The sequence below is a fragment of the Strongyloides ratti genome (genome assembly GCF_001040885.1).
Source record: "Strongyloides ratti genome assembly S_ratti_ED321, chromosome : 2".
Classification (NCBI taxonomy): Eukaryota; Metazoa; Nematoda; class Chromadorea; order Rhabditida; family Strongyloididae; genus Strongyloides; species Strongyloides ratti.
In genome coordinates, this window is record NC_037308.1 from 11462161 (window position 1) to 11482541 (window position 20381).

At 26.4% G+C, this 20381-nt stretch overlaps 7 protein-coding genes across 7 annotated transcripts; 3 read left to right on the forward strand and 4 right to left on the reverse strand.

Annotated features, from left to right (window-relative positions):
* Positions 1-373: 373 nt before the first annotated feature.
* SRAE_2000366000 (Gamma-glutamyltranspeptidase family-containing protein) lies at positions 374-2393 on the forward strand (the record flags this gene model as incomplete). The annotated part of the gene is made up of 2 exons (XM_024654879.1): positions 374-495; positions 545-2393. 2 exons carry the CDS (start codon positions 374-376, stop codon positions 2391-2393), a joined length of 1971 nt encoding a protein of 656 aa, XP_024508207.1.
* Positions 2394-2513: 120 nt separating this feature from the next.
* Positions 2514-3929, reverse strand: SRAE_2000366100 (G-protein, beta subunit domain and WD40 repeat and Quinonprotein alcohol dehydrogenase-like superfamily domain and NLE domain and WD40/YVTN repeat-like-containing domain and WD40-repeat-containing domain and G-protein beta WD-40 repeat-containing protein; the record flags this gene model as incomplete). Its single annotated transcript, XM_024654880.1, has 1 exon — positions 2514-3929. The coding sequence occupies one exon, from the start codon at positions 3927-3929 to the stop codon at positions 2514-2516; it is 1416 nt and encodes a 471-aa protein (XP_024508208.1).
* A 114-nt stretch (positions 3930-4043) lies between these two features.
* Positions 4044-5162, reverse strand: SRAE_2000366200 (Deoxyhypusine synthase; the record flags this gene model as incomplete). The annotated part of the gene is made up of 1 exon (XM_024654881.1): positions 4044-5162. The coding sequence occupies one exon, from the start codon at positions 5160-5162 to the stop codon at positions 4044-4046; it is 1119 nt and encodes a 372-aa protein (XP_024508209.1).
* Positions 5163-7192: 2030 nt separating this feature from the next.
* On the forward strand, positions 7193-9230 carry SRAE_2000366300 (Protein arginine N-methyltransferase 7; the record flags this gene model as incomplete). Its single annotated transcript, XM_024654882.1, has 2 exons — positions 7193-8653; positions 8706-9230. The coding sequence occupies 2 exons, from the start codon at positions 7193-7195 to the stop codon at positions 9228-9230; spliced, it is 1986 nt and encodes a 661-aa protein (XP_024508210.1).
* A 1155-nt stretch (positions 9231-10385) lies between these two features.
* SRAE_2000366400 (Myosin heavy chain) lies at positions 10386-16674 on the forward strand (the record flags this gene model as incomplete). The annotated part of the gene is made up of 2 exons (XM_024654883.1): positions 10386-10521; positions 10862-16674. The coding sequence occupies 2 exons, from the start codon at positions 10386-10388 to the stop codon at positions 16672-16674; spliced, it is 5949 nt and encodes a 1982-aa protein (XP_024508211.1).
* Positions 16675-16995: 321 nt separating this feature from the next.
* Positions 16996-18537, reverse strand: SRAE_2000366500 (Sodium/potassium-transporting ATPase subunit beta family-containing protein; the record flags this gene model as incomplete). Its single annotated transcript, XM_024654885.1, has 1 exon — positions 16996-18537. The coding sequence occupies one exon, from the start codon at positions 18535-18537 to the stop codon at positions 16996-16998; it is 1542 nt and encodes a 513-aa protein (XP_024508212.1).
* A 363-nt stretch (positions 18538-18900) lies between these two features.
* On the reverse strand, positions 18901-19732 carry SRAE_2000366600 (Zinc finger, C2H2 domain and Zinc finger, C2H2-like domain-containing protein; the record flags this gene model as incomplete). The annotated part of the gene is made up of 2 exons (XM_024654886.1): positions 18901-19654; positions 19692-19732. 2 exons carry the CDS (start codon positions 19730-19732, stop codon positions 18901-18903), a joined length of 795 nt encoding a protein of 264 aa, XP_024508213.1.
* Positions 19733-20381: the final 649 nt, after the last annotated feature.

Genomic DNA, 20381 nt, shown 5'->3' on the forward strand with positions numbered 1-20381 from the left:
ATCATTTATTGTTTTAATTAACCAATTACTCAATGATTTCGTTTTTCTTCTTAACGTATTCTAATGAATTGTTTTGATATATATTTTATTTTATTTGTAAAATTCAAGGAAAAAACATATTTGCTAAAAAAAAATGTATTAAGAAGTTGCATAAAGTTATATTTTGTACGGCTTTTTAGAATAAAACATGCTTTTTAACTTATAATCAAATAATTAATCATTTAAAATAAAACATAATTTGGTGTTTAAAAATAATATATAAAAGAATGCTTATTACTTGTTTAGAAATATTGCAATTAACTTATTTATTATTATTTTTTAATTTACTCAAAATTGTTATTTTTTTTTTATTTTAGGGATATCAAATTATTTTATGGGAAGTGCTTTGACAAAATATCATTCAAGGAAACATTCAATTTATATTAATAGATTTAAAGAAAATCCTTTTGCTACTAGTGATACAAATTTAAATAATATGGAAAATAAGAAAAGTTGGTAAGTTAGATGATTATTAAAATCATTTTTGGCTTTTGATTATTTTTAGTTTGTCAAAAAATATTACTATTGTGTTACTTATAATTGCACTTTTGTTTTTTATTTTAACAATTGTGTTAGCAACTTTATTTGGCTTGATTATTACTAAAAAAATTTCATTGTTTGATGATGAAAATATTGTTTCTAATGGTAAAGATAATATATTAGAAATTGATAATAATATTGTATGGCCATCACCTTCTGGAAGTTTATATGGAAATTTTTCAAAAGCTGCAGTTAGTACTGATAATGGTTTATGTTCAGAAATTGGAAGAGATATCTTAAAACGTGGTGGTAATGCTATTGATTCTATAATAGCTTCATTAATATGTATTGGTACTGTTAATCCACAATCTTCAGGTCTTGGTGGTGGTTTATTAATGACTTTTTATAATCAAACAAGTAAAAAGTGTATTACAATTGATGCTAGAGAAACTGCTCCAATGGCTGCTAGATCAGATATGTATGTTAATGATACATTAAAATCATTAAATGGATATTCATCAATTGCAGTTCCTGGTGAACTTCATGGTTTATGGACTGCATTTACAAAATATGGTAGTGGAAAAATAAAGTGGGCAGAACTTTTTCAAGATTCTATTAAATTGGCTAAAGAAGGATTTCCTGTGACAAAACATATGGTTGATTCAATATTAATTCGTAAAGATATAATAGAAAAAGATGAAGGAATTAAAAAGATTTTTACTAATAAAAAAACTGGAAAATGGTACAAAGAAGGTGATATAATAAAACGTGAAATATTTGCTGCTACACTTGAAAACTTGGCTAATTCAGAAAATCCAATAAATTTATTTTATAAAGAAGGTATTGCTCAAACAATAGCAGAAGAAATAAAAAGTAATAATGGAATTATTACTCTTGAAGATTTAATGAAATATGAAACAAAAATTTATGAAGAACCTATTGAAATTGATGGTTTACCAGAAGATTTAATTATGTGTGGTCCAAAACCACCATCATCTTTTGTCATAATGCAAATAATTGTCAAGACAATGAGTTATTTTTATCAAAATACAACTAACCACAAATTGAATGATCCATTATTTTATCATCGTTTAATTGAAACAATGAAATTTGCCTATGCGCAAAGATCTCAATTAGGAGATACTGATTTTGTTAAAAATATTACACAATTTATACAACATATGTCTTCAAATGATTATTCTATTGACATAGGACAAAAAATTAAAGATAAAGCTCAACCTTTAGAGTATTATACTGATTCTATAAAATATTTTCCATCAGATCATGGAACATCTCAGGTTGTTGCAATTGATATTGATGGAAATGCAGTATCATGTACCTCAACAATTAATCGTCATTTTGGATCTGGTAGAATGTCATCATCATTAGGAATTTTTTATAATGATGAAATGGATGATTTTAGTACACCAAATTTAATTAATAGTTTTGGTTTTAGACCATCAAAAGCAAATTTCATTGAACCAGGAAAAAGACCTATGACATCAATGTCTCCAACAATTATATATAATAAAAATAATGGTAAAGTTAAAATGGTTATTGGATCAGCTGGTGGTAGTTTTATCATATCTGCAATAGCACAAATTATAACAAGAAATTTATTTTTTAATCAAACTATTAAAGAAGCTAATGATATGGTAAGAATTCATAATCAATTTTTACCTGATGTAACAGAGTATGAAGAAGGTTTTCCAAAACAATTAGTTGATATTTTAACTAATAAATATGATCAAAAAATGAAACAAGTTAAAAAACAGGCAAGTAGTGTTCAAATATTAGAAACTTTAAAAGATGGAACAATCGTTGGAAATAGTGATTGGAGAAAAACTATAAACGTTTATCCAGCAGGATTTTAATTAAAAATAAATTATTTTTTTATCTATAACAATTTAGTAATGGATTTTTAAAAAAAAAAGTAAATAACAAATTAAACAATATAGTTAAAAAATATAACAGATCAAAAAAAAAATTAGTAACTATTGTCTCCAAATCTTTAAAACTTTATCTTTTCCTCCAGAAGCAACACGCTCACCATCAGGGCTCCAGTCAACAGCAAAAACATCAGAACCATGACCAGGTAAATCAATCATTAGTCCTCTTGTTTTCATATTCCATACTTTTAAGGTTGAATCAGCAGAACCAGAAACTAATAATCTTGAGTCAGCAGACCAACTAATTTGAAAAACAGCTTGAACATGACCTCTTAAACTTGTAATGTATTTTCCAGTTTTACCATCCCATATTTTTATTGACTTATCAAAAGAAGCTGAAGCAATATATCTAGAATCTGGAGAAAAAAGTACTTGATTTATTAATTGCTGATGACCTGTCATTCTTGCTAAATTTTTTCTATTATCATAAGGTTCCCATAAAAATAATGTAAAATCATCTGAACCACTAACAAGTTTTTCGTGATCAGAACCTTTAACAGAATTATATCTTGCTAATGCTAAACTTTGTATTTCGCTATCATCAATTGCTATACAATTATTTTTTAAATCAAAAGGTCCTGTTCTTAAAACATAGTCAGTATTTAAAGCAAGTGTATTAACCCAATGAGCATGGCCCGTTAATGTTTTACAAAGAATACCATCAGAAGATCTCCAAACTTTAATTGTCCTATCTTGACTACCTGAATATATTAATCCTTCACCTCCCCATTTTACACATGTTACTGATGCTGTATGTCCAGCTAAAACTTTTATTGTTTGAAATAATATTGTATCCCATATTCTTACAGTACCATCTTTTCCAGCACTAGCAAGTAATCTTGATTCAGGATCCATGTGGGCTGGTTGCCATGAAATACAATTAATCCATTGTTTATGCCCAGAAAGTACTGGTCCAATTTGTTTACCATTATCAGGATTCCAAATACATATTTGACCATTTTTACAAGCAGATGCTAATTTTTTTCCATTTGGTGACCATGATATACAAAGAACCCAATGTTTATGTGTTGTTAAAGTATATTTTGGCATTTCTGTTAGAACATCCCACATTCTAACTGTTTTATCTCCACTTCCTGATGCTAAATTTCTTCCATCAGGTGAAAATTGAACAGAAATAACTGGTTCACCATGCCCAGGTAGTGTTGATGTACATCTTGTGACAGGAGTTACTTTAAAAACAGCTTGAGGATAATAAAAAAGTTTTATTCCTTTTTCAGTATTTATCTTATCTTTTTCAAATGATTCTATTAAAGATTCTGAAACATTTACACCATCTTCTGTTTTAAAATCAATTGGAACTGGATCTTCATTTTCTAATAATTGATTTACAAGTGTTTGTAACTGGAAATTAGTTGCGGATAAAGGTAATAGTAATGGATCAGAATTTAATGTATCACCATTTTCATTAACAAATTCTACAAGTATTGCTTCATTTTCCATCTTAATCACTTTAATAAAATAAAATAAAAATTATTTTTAACAAGTAAAAAAAAAATATTAAACGTAAAATATCAACGTTAAAAATTTAAATAAGATAGAAATATATATATTTAATTAATCTTTTTTTAAAGTTTTAGCAAAAGTTTTAGCTACAATAAGAGGAAAAACAAGAGTAGCATCAGAAAAAACTTTTATAGGAGTACTATCACATTTAATTTTACCCCATGATATAGCTTCATCAGGTTTAGCACCACTATCACTGCCATCATCTTCAATACCAGTATTAATATATACAGAATAATCACTTCCATTCCTAAATAAGTTTGCATTATTAATATGATGCTTAACAATACCACCACCTAAAATTATTGTCCCAGTTTTATTTGAACGAATTGCCATTGTATTGATATTTTTTATATCTTCTACAACATCTATAATTAGTGATTTGGATCGTGTTGCTGAATGAAAATATAACATATCACCTAGGGAACCATCTGTTATCCCAGGACAATATACTGGAATATTATTTTTCCAACACCAATAATATACACTACTTTCATTATTAATTTTTTCTCCTAACTTATTAATTAATTTTGATGGTGTTAATATTTTATCTTCATTTAAAATTTCATCAAATATAGGCATTATCCAATCCTCAAAAGAACAATAATTTTTATTAGGAATTATAACATTTCCAGCTCTATTCATTCCAGCCTTTCTTAATTCTCTACCATCCATTTTAAAATCACCTAAGAAGGATGGTTCTAAAGATTTTATTAAATCTTCTTCTACTCCTCCAGCTGATGTAACTATACAATCAATCATATTATGTTGAGCAAGAAATCTAAATATATCTCTTAAACCACTAGATATAAGATTAGAAGTATATCCCAAAAATATTGTTAATTTTCTTTTTTTTCTTCCATGAGGATAAGGAAAATTGGCATCAACTCCCTCCTCAACATTAAATGGTTCATCACGAATTTTTATCATTTCTTTTATCTGTTCAATTGCTTTACCTAAATGTGATGCCTGTAAACCAGTAGATATATAAGAATCAAGAATCTCTTCATAATTTATTCCTTTATTAAAATCATATCCTTTAATTTTAATTTTTGAATGATCAAATGTTTTTACTTCCTTCAAAACTGCATTACGAGCTGTTTCTAGATCAGAAGGTAATATTTTTGATAAATTTGAATCTATTAAAGTAGATGTATTTTCTTGAGACATTTTTTAGAACAAAATAAATGTTTAAAAGAATAAATAATTTTTTAAAATAATTTCAAAATATTCTACTTAAGAAATATAACTTTGGTAAAATGTGTCTTTATAAGAAAAAAAAATTATGTAATTAACTTAAATTTAGGTATTTAAGCAAATTAAGACTAAATTTTTAATATTAAAAATTTTTTTATAAAAGTTGTTTTTTATTTTTTTTTTTTTGAAAAAAAGAAGAGTAGTTAAGGCAACTTATACAGATACAAAAACATTTTTAAAAAACATTATTTTTATGGAAAATTAATGTTAAATTTTTTCCCTAAACATTTATGAATTTTTTTTCTTATTTGTTTAATTATTAATTCTTTTTTTAACTTTTTTTTAATGTTATTAAATTTCAATTAAAATATCTAACCAATTTTTTTTTAATCTTTTCTCTTTTTTTTCTATTTAGAATGGTATTTTAAAAAAAAAAGTATATGTATTTTTTCTATTAAAAATATATAACAATTTTATTACAAGTTTATTGAGAGATAAATATTGAGGTCTAATATGCTGTTTTGATAAATATAATTTATAAATTGTTATAAAGGATGATATAAAAATAAGTAAAAGTTAATGTTATAAGTTTTTATCATAAAATATTTTAGTTATTTAATGTTATTATTAAATGCATTTTAAATTATAAATATTCTGTAAAAAAATTTATATTATACCATTTATAATGTTATATGTAAATTAAAAATATCTTTAAATGAGAAATGAAATCGTTATATTTATTATACATATATTATGAAATAAGATTTTCTAAAGAAAAATATTTTTAATATTATTTTTCGTATGTGTAGTGAACCTTAAAGCATTAAATCGTTTAGTTTTATTTGTATTTGCATGATTTATTTATATATATTTTTTTTCTCATTTAATAGTGATTTTAGAAATAAATATATTTTTTTTGTTGAAATAGTAAGCTTTATGTAATAGTTATATATTGGTATTTGTAAAATTTTTGTTTCTTTAAATGGGTTGTCTTTAAAAATATTGTTGAAAAAAAAAATTTTTTTTTTAGGATATTTAATATATATACTGTTAAGGGTGCTTTAGTTACAAAGATAAAAAGTTATTAATTTAAGTACATTAGATTAAAAAATTCTTCTTTATATTTTGTATTAAAATAATTTTATCATATATTATTTCCATAACTACATATTAATTTTTCAAATTTAATTTATATTTTTTCTCTTTATTAATGTTATTAATAAATTATAACTGATAAAGTTAAAAAAGTTTGTTAAATTATAAGAATATTTTATTATAATATCATTCAAACATTTTTTTAAACACTCATACATAAATGAAAATTGGTCTTTCTGGGAAAAGAGAATATTTATAAGTATAGTAGTTAGTCGGCATAAATGTATATAATTTAAAATTATAATATTGCCCTCAATCTACTTTTGCTAATCTAAAATTCGTTTTAATTTTCTATTTTCACAATAAAAATTATTATCTAATCTAATGTATGATTTTATTAGAAGATTATATTTATTTTAAAAAAAGTAATTTTTTAAAGTATAGAATAAATTTGTCCTTATATATTTTTGGTAATTTAGTTGTTTTATTTTATAAAAATTTATTATGCCATTTTTATATATTTTGTAGTAGTCATTTATTCATATACTTAAAATGATTTTATTTATAGTTTAATAAACGTATTTTTTATTTAAAAATTATTTATTATATGCTTAGGGAATTTATTTTATATATCACAAAATTTTTTTGTTTTTTATACAATATAATTAAATAAATTTTGAAGACTTTAATTTTTTATTTTATTTGTAGAAAAATTTATGCATAAGTTATTAATATATTTTAATCTCGTTTAAAAGTAACATAATAAAGTTTTATAAAATATGCATTTTGGTTACGTATATACTTTTATAAGTGTTAACTATAAAAAAAATTATATTTATTTATTTTTTTTATATAATTTATTATATTAATTGATAGTATAGTTATTTAAAAGTTATTTACTTATAGTAATGAGTGACAATATATTTAAAGAAGTAATTAATCATTCAACTGGACAACGTGAATGGAAATTAGTTAATGAGGATAATATTGATTTGGCAAAAGAAATTGCAATAACTGGATTTGGTGATATGATTTTAGATAAAAATAGAAATGATTTATATGAAAAAGGTTTAATAGATGCTATTAAAAAAAAACATGAAAATAATGAGGAGGCTAGAGTTGTTGATATTGGATGTGGAACAGGATTATTAAGTTTAATGGCTGCAAGAGCAGGAGCTGATTCTATAACTGCTTTTGAGGTTTTTAAACCTATGGCTGATATTGCAAGAAATATTTTAAATTCATCTGAATATAAAGATAAAATTCATTTAGTTACAACACGATCAACTGATGTTAATCCTAAAGTTTTAGGAAAACTTGGAAATATTATTGTAGCTGAAGTTTTTGATACTGAACTTATTGGTGAAGGTGCTTTAAAAACTTTTAAAGAAGCTCATGGTAGTCTTGTAGAAAAAGGATCTAAAGTTATACCTTCATCAGCTAAAGTATATGTCGTACCATTTGAATCAAGTATATTAAGAAGTTTTCAAACAATTAAATCTAATAAAACAATTAAAAATCCATTTGCTTTTTGTTCTGGATATCAAAATGTATTTGATTGTCAATTAAGTGAAATGGATATTCCTGATTTAATAATTCTTTCAGAACCTGTTGAAGTAGGAAATTTTAATTTTGAAGATCCTGATAATTTATTCTATGAAGAAATTAATTATAGAAGATTTACAGTAACTAAAGAAGGTCAACATAGAGTTGATGGTTTTATTTTTTGGTGGGATATTGATATGACTGGTGATGGAAATTGTATTATTTCTACAGTACCAAAATTTATTGATAAAGATAGATATGTATGGAGAGATCATTGGATGTCAGCTGTTTATTATCCTCCACAACAATTGATTGTTTCTGAAGGTGATGCAGTAGATTTTATTTGTGCACATGATGAATATAGTTTTTGGTTTCATCTAGGAATAGCTAGTATTGATGCTCCAACTTGTGATTGTGGAATTCATATGTTATTTTCACGAAACAGTATTCATAGAATAAATAATTTACCTCAAGATACAAAATATATGGATTGTTTATACAAAAATTGTGAAGGTAAAGATGTTGTTTGTCTTAATGAAGGTAGTTTTATTGGATTATATGCAGCTCAGACAGCTCGTAATGTTACTATAGTTGAAGAAAATTCAACTTTTAGAAAAATTTTGGAAAAATTTATTGAATTTAATGAAATTAAAAATATAACTTTAATTTCAAGTTTATATTATGTTCGAGAATTTTTTGATTATGTTATTAGTGAACCATTTTATTTAACAGCAATTTTACCATGGGAACATTTTAGATATTTGTATGATTTAGATAGACTATCTTGTGAATATGATATTGCACCAGAAAATTTATTCATTAAAGTAAATTATTAAATTTTATTTATATATTATAAAAATAATATTTTTTTTTTAGAAAGCTGAATTAAAATGTATACCATTATATGCAGAAAATTTATGGAAAATTGGTGCTCCAGTTGGAACAGTAAGTGGTTTTGATTTAACTGGCTTTGATGACATTACCCAGGCTGCCAGAAGAGCAACAATCTCAATTATTGAAGCTCATCCATTATGGGAATATACAAATGTTGTTGCTGGTGATGTTATGTCACTTATTGAAATAAATATGACAGATTCATTAGATGAAATTAAAGAATGGTTATCAAATTCATGTTTTGTTCCATTTACTAATTCTAAATGTAATGTTGTGGCTTTTTGGATTGATTTTACCTTAGGTGATGACTATTTTATTCATACCACTGGTTTTGAAAATTTTAAAGATTCAAATAATACTATACCTTCTTGGCGTAAATCTTGTAAACAAGGAATATATTTTGTAGATCTCACAAAGAAAGATAAAATTATTAAAGGTATTAATGTTGATATATCTATGAACGAATACGGTGGATTAGATTTTATTATTCAAGAGCAATTTGATTAATTTTTCATCATTTATAAACTAAATTTTTTTATCATAAAAAAAATTGAAGAAATAAGCCAATTTTCATGCTTATCTAATAATTTTTTTTTAAATTTTAAAATAAACAATATATACTATTACAACATGTTATCAAGATAAATGTGATAAAAATATTTTTAATAATTAAAAAAATACAACATAATATTTAAACTGTTGTTATTCACATTTTTAATAAAATTTATATTTATCAATTGAAAGTATTCATCTTAATATTTAACGAAGGAAATTGTCATCTTAACGAACATTGAACAATATTTGCTTTCTTAAAACATTTCATTTCTTTGAATAAAATTATAAAAACAAATGAATAAAAAATTGTTATTTTTTTTTATATATTCACAAATTGAAGATACTTTAACTTATTAAATTAGTGCGATTTCACATTGTTGTTGTGATGGTCTTTAATATTTATCAATATTCTTTAAATATGATCAACTTTTAGGAATCATCAAAATTGAGGTGCTAGATAATTTATTAATCTTCATTTATTATAAATTTAAATGTTTATTAAAATTCCTTTATTCAATATCAACACAATTTCCTCCAATAACAATCTTTAAATGAGACAGAAAAATTTGCACATCTGTTACCTTACAATTTTCTTTATCACTATATTTAACTTTTAAGAGTTAGATCGCCCTCACAACAACATTCAAATTACTGATCTAATAATATCTTAAGATTAACAAAATTAAATTTTTGAATGTGTATAATATCAACTAGCTGGCCTTCTAATAAAAATACTAAGAATGCCAGAAATAATGGCTTGTTGTAAGAAGGATTGCTGTTGATAAAGTATATTTATCGGTAGGCTGATCAAAGTTTTAAAGATATTATCATTATTAAGAAAAAGAAGAAAAAAGTTTTAATAAATGTTATTTTCAATTATATTTACTAGTAAAAATAGTATATCATATATCTCATTCTAAATTTGTAAGAAATTTATTGTATTTATAAAATAATATACTATTTTATTATATAATTTTTTAATTAATTTATTAATGTTTAATATTATTTTTTTTTATAATTATTATTATTATTATTATTATCATTTTAGGTAGACCTGTGGCTTAAAATAAGTAATTCTCAGACGAATATATTTATTACGTTAAAAAAATGGCTAAAGAAATGACTGATTTTGAAAAAGATGAAGGGTATCCTTTCTTAGCCGTATCGAGAGAAGAAAGAATTGCTTTAACTTCTCAACCATTTGATTCAAAAAAAAATTGTTGGATTCCCGATACTGAAGAAGGTAATTTTTGTTTTTAAATGTCATATATTATCAATAACTATATCTTTAAAAATAATTATATTAATATTATAAGTTATAAATTAATGAACACATTGATTTTATTAAATTTTAAGCATTAAACGCTCATTGAAGTGTATTAGTAATGTAGGCGTAGGCACATCTAGTAACCAACCGATTATTTTGATAGCTAGTGGCAATAATTCATTATTTATCATATTTATCTAGAATATTTATACTTTAAAGATGCAATAAAAAATCACAAACACATCGTTAATCACAAAACTATTACGTCAATAAATAAAGTTGATAAAAAATAATTAAACAAACATTCGATTTTTAGGATTTGTTTCTGCTGAAATTACTGAGGTACAGGGTGACAAAGTTACTGTTATCACATCACGTGGTAACCAAGTTACAGTAAAAAAAGATGAAGTCCAAGAAATGAATCCTCCAAAATTTACGAAAATCGAAGATATGGCTGATTTAACTTTCCTTAATGAAGCTTCAGTACTTGCTAATTTAAAGCAACGTTACTATTCAATGATGATTTATACATATTCAGGATTGTTTTGTGTTGTAATTAATCCATACAAAAGATTACCAATTTATACTGAATCAATCATTACCAGTTATATGGGAAAAAGACGTAATGAAATGCCACCACATTTATTTGCTGTCTCTGATGAAGCTTATAGAAATATGGTTATGGATAGAGAAAATCAATCTATGTTGATTACTGGTGAATCTGGTGCTGGTAAGACAGAAAACACAAAAAAAGTTATTTCTTACTTTGCTATTGTTGGAGCAACTCAACAATCTGCAAGTGAAAAGAAAGAACGCAAAAAAGGTGGTACATTAGAAGAGCAAATTGTTCAAACAAATCCTGTTCTTGAAGCTTTTGGTAATGCTAAGACTGTTCGTAACAATAATTCATCACGTTTTGGTAAATTTATTAGAACACATTTTAGTAAAGAAGGTAAACTTGCTGGTGGAGATATTGAACATTATCTATTGGAAAAATCTCGTGTTGTTAGACAAGCTCCTGGTGAAAGATGTTATCATATCTTTTATCAATTAATGTCTGGTTATGATCCATCAATGAGAGAAAAACTTAAATTGACTAATGATTTAAAATATTATCATTTTGTATCTCAAGCTGAGTTAACAATTGACGGTGTTGATGATAAAGAAGAAATGAGACTTACCCAAGAAGCATTTGATATCATGGGTTTTGAAGATCATGAAACAATGGATCTTTACAAAAATTGTGCTGGTATCATGCATATGGGAGAAATGAAATTCAAACAAAGACCACGTGAAGAACAAGCTGAACCAGATGGTATTGAAGATGCCATAAATGCTTGCCATAACTTTGGAGTTGATGCTGAAGTTTTTGTTAATGCTTTTGTTAAACCAAGAGTTAGAGTTGGAACTGAATGGGTTAATAAAGGTCAAAATCTTGCACAAGTTCATTGGGCAGTTGATGGGTTAGGTAAAGCTATCTATGCACGTATGTTTAAATGGATTATTGGAAGATGTAACAAAACACTTGATGCTAAAGAAATTCCAAGAGATTTATTCATTGGTGTTCTTGATATTGCTGGTTTTGAAATCTTTGACTTTAATTCATTTGAACAACTTTGGATTAATTTTGTCAATGAAAAACTTCAACAATTCTTTAATCATCATATGTTTGTTCTTGAACAAGAAGAATATCAAAGAGAAGGAATTCAATGGGAATTTATTGATTTCGGACTTGATCTTCAAGCTTGTATTGAACTTATTGAAAAACCTTTAGGTATAATTTCTATGCTTGATGAAGAGTGTATTGTACCAAAAGCCTCTGATATGACATATGTTGATAAACTTCTTGATAATCATCTTGGAAAACATCCAAACTTCCAAAAACCAAAACCACCAAAAGGAAAACAAGCTGAAGCACACTTTGCTATTGTTCATTATGCTGGCACTGTACGTTATAATGCTACTAATTTCCTTGAAAAAAATAAAGATCCATTAAATGATACAGCTGTAGCTGTTTTGAAACATGCTCAAGGTAATGCATTAATGCTTGAACTTTGGGATGACTATGTTACACAAGAAGAGGGTGCTGAATTAGCTAAACAAGGTGGTCCTGGAAAAAGAGGAAAATCATCTTCTTTCTTAACTGTATCTATGATTTATAGAGATTCATTGAATAATTTAATGAATATGCTTTATAAAACTCATCCACACTTTATTCGTTGTATTATTCCTAACGAAAAGAAATTGTCTGGTGTCATTGATTCTGCATTAGTTCTTAATCAACTTACATGTAATGGTGTACTTGAAGGAATTAGAATTTGCCGTAAAGGTTTCCCCAACAGAATGTTATATCCAGATTTCAAACATCGCTACAGTATTCTTGCCGCTAATGCTGCCAAAAATCCAGATCCTGCAGCAGCTGCTAAAGCTATAACAGATGTCCTTAAAACTGAAGGTCATCTTTCAGATGAAGAATTCAAAATTGGAGGTACCAAGATTTTCTTCAAAGCTGGTATTTTGGCCAGACTTGAAGATCTTAGAGATGAAAAATTATCAGCTATCATGGTTGACTTCCAAGCTCATGTTAGATGGTATCTTGCTTTAGTTCAAAAGAAGAGACTTTATCAATTGAAAGAGACTGTTACCATTATTCAACAAAATATTCGCTCATGGTGTACTCTTAGAACCTGGAATTGGTTCAAACTTTTTGGATTAGTTAGACCATTGATAAAATCTGACAAAGAAAAAGAACAAGAATTAGCTGCTATTGCTGAACTTAACGACAAAATCCAAACACTTACAGCTTCTTTGGCTGTTGAAGAAGCGACTAGAGTAAAATTAGAAGCTAAAGTAGATGATATTACACATGAGAGAGATGAAATTGCTAAAAATCTTGAGAAAGAAAAAGCTGCTCTTGAAGAGGCAGAAACTCAAAAAAAAAAACTTGAAGCAATCAAAGCTGAACTTGATAGAGAAGTAAGTAATTTGAATGATCGTGTTAGTGACATGGAAGATAGAAATTCTGATTTACAAAGACAAAAGAAGAAGTGTGAACAGGATATTTCTGATTTAAAGAAAAATGTGACTAATTTAGATTTAAACGTTAGAAAACTTGAATCAGAAAAAGCTGCTAAAGACCAAAACATTAGATCCCTTCAAGATGAGATGAATGTTCAGGATGAAACTATTTGTAAACTTAACAAAGAAAAAAGATTACAAGAAGAACAAAATCGTAAACTTACCGATGAGTTAATTGCTATGGAAGAGAAACTTGTTCATTTAGAAAAACTTAGAGCAAAATTAGAAAATCAAGGAAATGAAATTGAAAGCACTCTTGATTATGAAAAGAAACAAAAATCTGATTTAGAGAAGGCTAGAAGAAAGCTTGAGTCTGATCTTAAAATTGCTCAAGAGACAATTGATGAATTAAATACTCAAAAACATGATCTTGAACAAACATTAAAAAGAAAAGAAACTGATTTACATATTGCAACTGGAAGATTAGAAGATGAAAGAATAAATTCTGCAAAACTTGAAAGACAAATAAAAGATCTTTTGGCACGAATTAACGAGTTAACAGATGAACTTGACAACGAAAAACAAAGTAGAAATAAAAGCGAAAGAAACAGAGCCGAGCTTCAACGTGAATTGGAAGATTTAACTGAAAAGTTAGAAGCAGCTGGTGGTATGTCTGCTGCACAAATGGAAATTAATCGCAGAAGAGAAGCAGAACTTGCAAGACTTAAGAGAGATCTTGAAGTTCAAGCATTAAATCACGAAAATCAACTTGCTGCCATTAAAAAACGAAACACTGATGCAATTGGAGAGTTAGCTGACCAACTTGAAAATATGTGTAAAATGAAGGTTAAGACAGAGGCTGAAAAAAATAAACTTCAGAGAGATCTTGATGAATCAAATTATAATGTTGATTCAATTACCAGACAAAAAGGTGAACTTGAAAAACAATGTAAAACTATTGAAATCCAATATGCTGAATTGTCAACAAAAGCTGACGAACAAGCTAAACAAATTAATGAATATGCTAACCTCAAGGCAAGACTTCAAAATGAAAACACTGAATTAAGTCATGCAGTAGAAGATCTTGAAAATCAACTAAACAATACACATCGTATTAAGACACAATTATTTGCTTCACTTGAAGAAACAAAACGTTCACTTGAAGAAGCAAATGCTGAAAAAGGTAACCTAGCTGCACAATTGAAAGGAGCAACACATGAAAATGACAATCTTCGTGCTGTTCTTGATGAAGAACGTGCTGCAAAGGCTGAATGTATGCGTGTCATTTCTAAATTAAATGCTGAAATTCAACAATGGAAAGCTAAATGTGAGAATGATGCTTTAGCTAAAGCTGAAGAAATTGAGGAAGCTAAGAGAACCATTCAAGCTAAACTAACTGAAATGACAGAAGCTTATGAATCAGCCAATCTTAAGATATTTAACTTAGAAAAGATTCGTGCCAAACTTATGCAAGATTTAGATGATGCTCAACTTGATGTTGAAAAAGCCACTCAATATGCTGCTGCATTAGAGAAGAAACAAAAAGGATTTGAAAGAATTATTGATGAATGGAAAAGAAAATGTGATGATTTGGCTGCTGAACTTGATTCTGCTCAAAGAGATAACCGTACCCTTTCTGCTGATTTATTCAAAGCAAAGACTGCTCTTGATGAGGCTGAAGAAACAATTGAAGCTTTGAAACGAGAAAATAAGAGTATGGCTATGGAACTTAAAGATGTTCACTATCAATTAGCTGAAGGAGCAAGATCAATTGATGAGTTACAAAAACTTCTTAGAAAGGTTGAAACTGAAAAAGAAGATCTTCAATTGGCTTTACATGAAGCTGAAGCTGCCCTTGAAGCAGAAGAAGCAAAAGTTCAAAGAGCACAAATTGAAATTAGTCAAATTAGATCTGAAATCGAAAAAAGATTACAAGAAAAAGAAGAAGAATTTGAAAATACAAGAAGAAATCATCAACGTGCACTTGAATCAATGCAAGCTTCATTGGAAACTGAACAAAAGGCTAAAGAAGAAGCTCTTAGAATTAAGAAGAAACTTGAATCAGATATTAATGAACTTGAAATTGCTCTTGATCATGCTAATCGTGCTAATGCTGAGGCACAACGTAATATTAAGAAATACCAAGATCAAATCAGAGAACTTCAATTCCAAATTGAAGAAGAACAAAGAATCCGTGAAGATTTACAAGATCAATTATCTAATAGTGAAAAGAGATGTCAAGCATTAACAGCTGAAAAAGATGAATTAGCAAGAATGGCTGAATCTGCTGAAAGAGCACGTAGAAATGCTGAACAAGAATTAATGGAATTAAGAGAGGTTGTTAATGATCTCAATAATCAATTAGCTTCTCAAATAGGAATCAGAAAGAAAATTGAAGGAGACCTTCTTGCACTTCAAGCAGAATATGACGAAATCTTAATCAACTATAAAAATGCTGAAGAAAATCTTAAAAAGGCTGTTGCTGATGCTGCTAAACTTGCCGAAGAACTTAGACAAGAACAAGAACATTCTAGTCATGTTGAAAGAATGCGTAAAGGACTTGAACTTCAAATCAAAGAAATGCAAGTTAGACTTGATGAAGCTGAACAAGCAGCTTTACGTGGTGGAAGAAAAATTATTGCTCAACTTGAATCTAGAATTAGAGGTTTGGAACAAGAGCTTGATCTTGAATGTAAAAGACACCAAGATACTAATAAAGTTCTTTCTAAAGCTGATAGACGTATTAAAGAACTTGAATTCCAAATTGATGAAGACCATAAAACATCCGATAGGCTTACTGATATGGTTGATAAATTACAACTTAAATTAAAAACTTACAAACGTCAAGTTGAAGATGCTGAAGAATTGGCAGCTGCAAATCTTTCTAAATACAAACAACTTCAAGCATCTGTTGATATGGCTGAAGAAAGAGCTGAAGTTGCTGAAAATTGTTTATCAAAACTTCGTCTTCGTAGTAGATCATCAGCAGCAATTTTACCAAGACTCGATGGACCAATTATGATGAGTTCCTCAAATTTACAAATTCCACATGCGATGAGTTTTGTTGGCCAACAACTACCAACCAAGAGTGAAAGCTCAGCTAATATCTAAAATGTGTTTTTTATAATTATAAATTTATAATTTTTATGCTATCTTAATTTTTACTACTCATATACGTTTCATTTTTTTTCATTAATTTTACGAATTTTTTGAAATTTTATACAAAATATAAAGCCACAGAACTTTAAAAATATGTTTTATTTTATTTTTTTTAACTAGAATTTTATTTTAATTTTTATAGTAAGTAATATACAATGAAAAATCATTTATATGAAAACCTAGTAGAAATTATAATTTAATTTGTAAAAAATTATTTTCCAAAAAAAAATTAATAATTAGAATCTTGTCATCATATAAAAATATACCTTAATTTTATTGTGATATATTAACGTTAAATTTTAAAGTCATTGCTTCTTCTTCAAATATTGAAATTTCTTCATTAACATAATAACGACAGGTAATCTGTATGTTTTCATTTTTTGGAATATTTTTTAACTGTAACATCATATAAGGTTTTTTTAAAATATTAGAATTTTTGGTAACAGGATAATATCCATTTTGGTCAATTATACCAGGGAATAAATATGAAAAATATTTTTGACTTTCTTTCTCTTTTCCCTTTAATTGACAGCTTACTGGTATTATGTATTCGAGTGATGTTTCATTTATAAAATTATGAACGTTTTGTTGATAATTTGATGGAATGTTTGATATATTAAATACAGGTTTCTTCCACATAAGGACATTATTAAGATATATTATTATACAGGGCTCCCCAACAGCATAGCCATAATCATTTTCATGTGAACAGTTAAATGAATTATCTTTTTTATCATGTAATGTTTCTTCAATATAAACTTTTGTTTCATTATGTTCACTATCATTTTTTAAATTTTCTGTTGGTATTAAATGTATATCAGTTTTGTTATTTTTTTCAGGTACAGTAGAGGTTAAATTTGTAGTTGTATTAGATTTTTCTACTGTCTTATTATTAATTAAATTATTATTTAAACTATCTTCATTTGTTAAATTAATATGCTTTTCATTAAATAATGTTTCAGTCAATTCATTTGTCTCATCACTGATTTCTTTATCTATATTATCAATTTGATTAACATTAACTTTTACATTATTTTTCTCCTCTTTAGCAATTACTGTTGAAGTATTTTTTTCATTTTCAATATTTAAAATTTTTTTGTCGTTTATCATACTTTGATTATTAAAACTTTTGTTATCATTATTTATACTAAAATTTGTATTTAATTCATCACTAATTTCGTCATCATCTTCTTCTCGCTTGTTTCTATTTTTAAAAACATCCTTAGATTCATAATTTGAATCTAATTTTTGATCCTTATTATGTTGTCTTTCATTAACAAATTGTGATGCATTATGAATTTTAGCAAAAAATTGCATAATAAAACTTGTATATTTTATATATGAAGTGTTATCCGTTATGTTATATTTTATCGTTGGATTTTCACGCTTTCCTTCAAGTTTTGGTATCATATTTATTCCTGGAACACCAATAAAAGAACCTTTACCTGTTAAGGTAGGTACATCAGAATTCCAACTTCCTAGCATAAATATATACATAATTGATATTCCTAGTAAAGCATAAATTGAATATAATGTACAATAAAATATTATACATTTTCCAAGATAAGCTATTGTAAACACTTTTTTTTTATTTGATTCTTTTAAAAAACGTTTCTGATCTTCTTTTGTAAAAGGTATTCCTTTATTATTTTGAAGTACAGGATCATTATAAATTTCGGTTTCTTGAGTATGAGTAATTGATGTTAATGTACTTTTAGTATTATTGCTATTAAGTAAACTATTTTTTTCATTATCTACTTTAGTTGTGACATTCTTAGAAATACTACTATTTTGTGATAATTGTCGAAGGGACATGTCAAAATTTCGACTATGGTATATTAATTAAAAGAAACCAACTAATAAAATTGTAATTTATTGTGCTTTTATATTATAAAAATTTGAATAATAATTTTAAAAATATATTTATATAAACAATAAACCAAAAAAAATGAATGAATTTTTGTCAACAATAATTATCATCACTTAAAGGTATTTCTATATAAAAATAAAATTTAAAAAAAAAAAAACAAAACTTTCCTTCTTGTTAAAAAAAGTTTATTAAAAATTAAAAAATTAAAAAAAAAATTTCCACAGCTCATTTCTCGCCTATATATATATACAAGGATAGAAGAAATGAAAAATTATTTATTCAGGAATGAGAAAGTAGAATATAGTGTTTTATGGCATATGTTCTTTATCAGCATCTGGAAATGCAATAACTACATTTCTTGAAAGAAGATACTTTTCCTCAAGACTTAATTCACTGTTAACCACAGTAGACGCTTTAACTTGGCATAATTTTTTAACTATATCTTTGGGAGGATTCGATTGTAAAGATGATCCCTGATTTAAATTATTTGTGTTTCCAGTTGTTAAAAGCGGAGGTGGAACTACTGGTGATATTAATTGGTTAGAAGAAGGAATTGGCAAACCAGGTATGGACATTGGAAAAACAGGCATAGGAGCAGGTAATCCAACAGGTAATTTTATTCCGGATGCCGAATTTATGCCAATAGGTGGTGGAGGAACACCTTGCCCGTACATTGAAACCGGAGGAGGTACAAATTGAGATGGAGGAGGTGGAACAGGATTCGTTCTTGGAGCATTGAAAAACATTGGTTGAAATTGATATGAACCTTGTGCAGGTTTCGCCGTTTCACTTACTTCTTCTGGCTGTGGTTCCCTTTGACCAGCTGAAGGACCTTCATCTTCTGGTGGAACTCCTCTCATTCCAAATATATCAATTTGTATAGAATCACGTCCAGGTAAAGCAAAAGGAATCCTTGCGATTGTTTCCTTATGTACTTGTAAACAATGTGTTACCAACCCAGGTCCTGAGAACAGTTTTCGATGACATATATGACATTTAAAATGCCTCGCTTTTTGATGTTGAGTTAGAATTTTTTCATCTTGAAACTCACGATTACAATACCTAAGAAAAATTAACTTATTTATAAAATTAAACTTACCAACACCAAGGTTTAACAATCTTTTTCTTCTTTCTTCCCATATTTATAAAACTTTAATTATTAAATTATAAATTTTTTTACAATTAATTTGTCAAGAAAATAAAAAGATGCACAAAATGATGGATGTTAGAAAAGAGTAGTTGGAAAAATGCCCCCCTTTATTTAAGTATTCTTGGTAAATCATGGTTTATTTTTTATTTATAACTAAATCTTTTAATGATTCCGACAATTTATAGGTCCAGGGAAAATATTAAGTTGAAAATTTTTTGACCTCAAAGTAAAATTACCTTTTAATCTGGTTTTTTTTTAATAAATAAAAATGAACAATTGATATATGATAATGTTTTATAAATGTGAATTCAATGAATAAATTTTGCTTAAATTTTGATTTTTATTTTTCCAGAAATTTTCAATATGTGATCTGAAATAGAAATATTGAAAGGCATTTGAATTTTTTTGATATCCTTATTTACTTCTGATTTTTAATATTTTTGTAAATTTTTTTGAAATTGTATATGTAAAAAAATTTGAATACATATTAGCAATGATGATTTTAAATTGTATCCAAATTTAAAGAAATAAAAAACTTGTCAAGTTTTTTTATTAATTTTTTTTTGTATTCATCTCTAAAATATAATTTTCAATAATGTACGACAGTATACAGAAACATGTTAAAAAAATTGTATTATG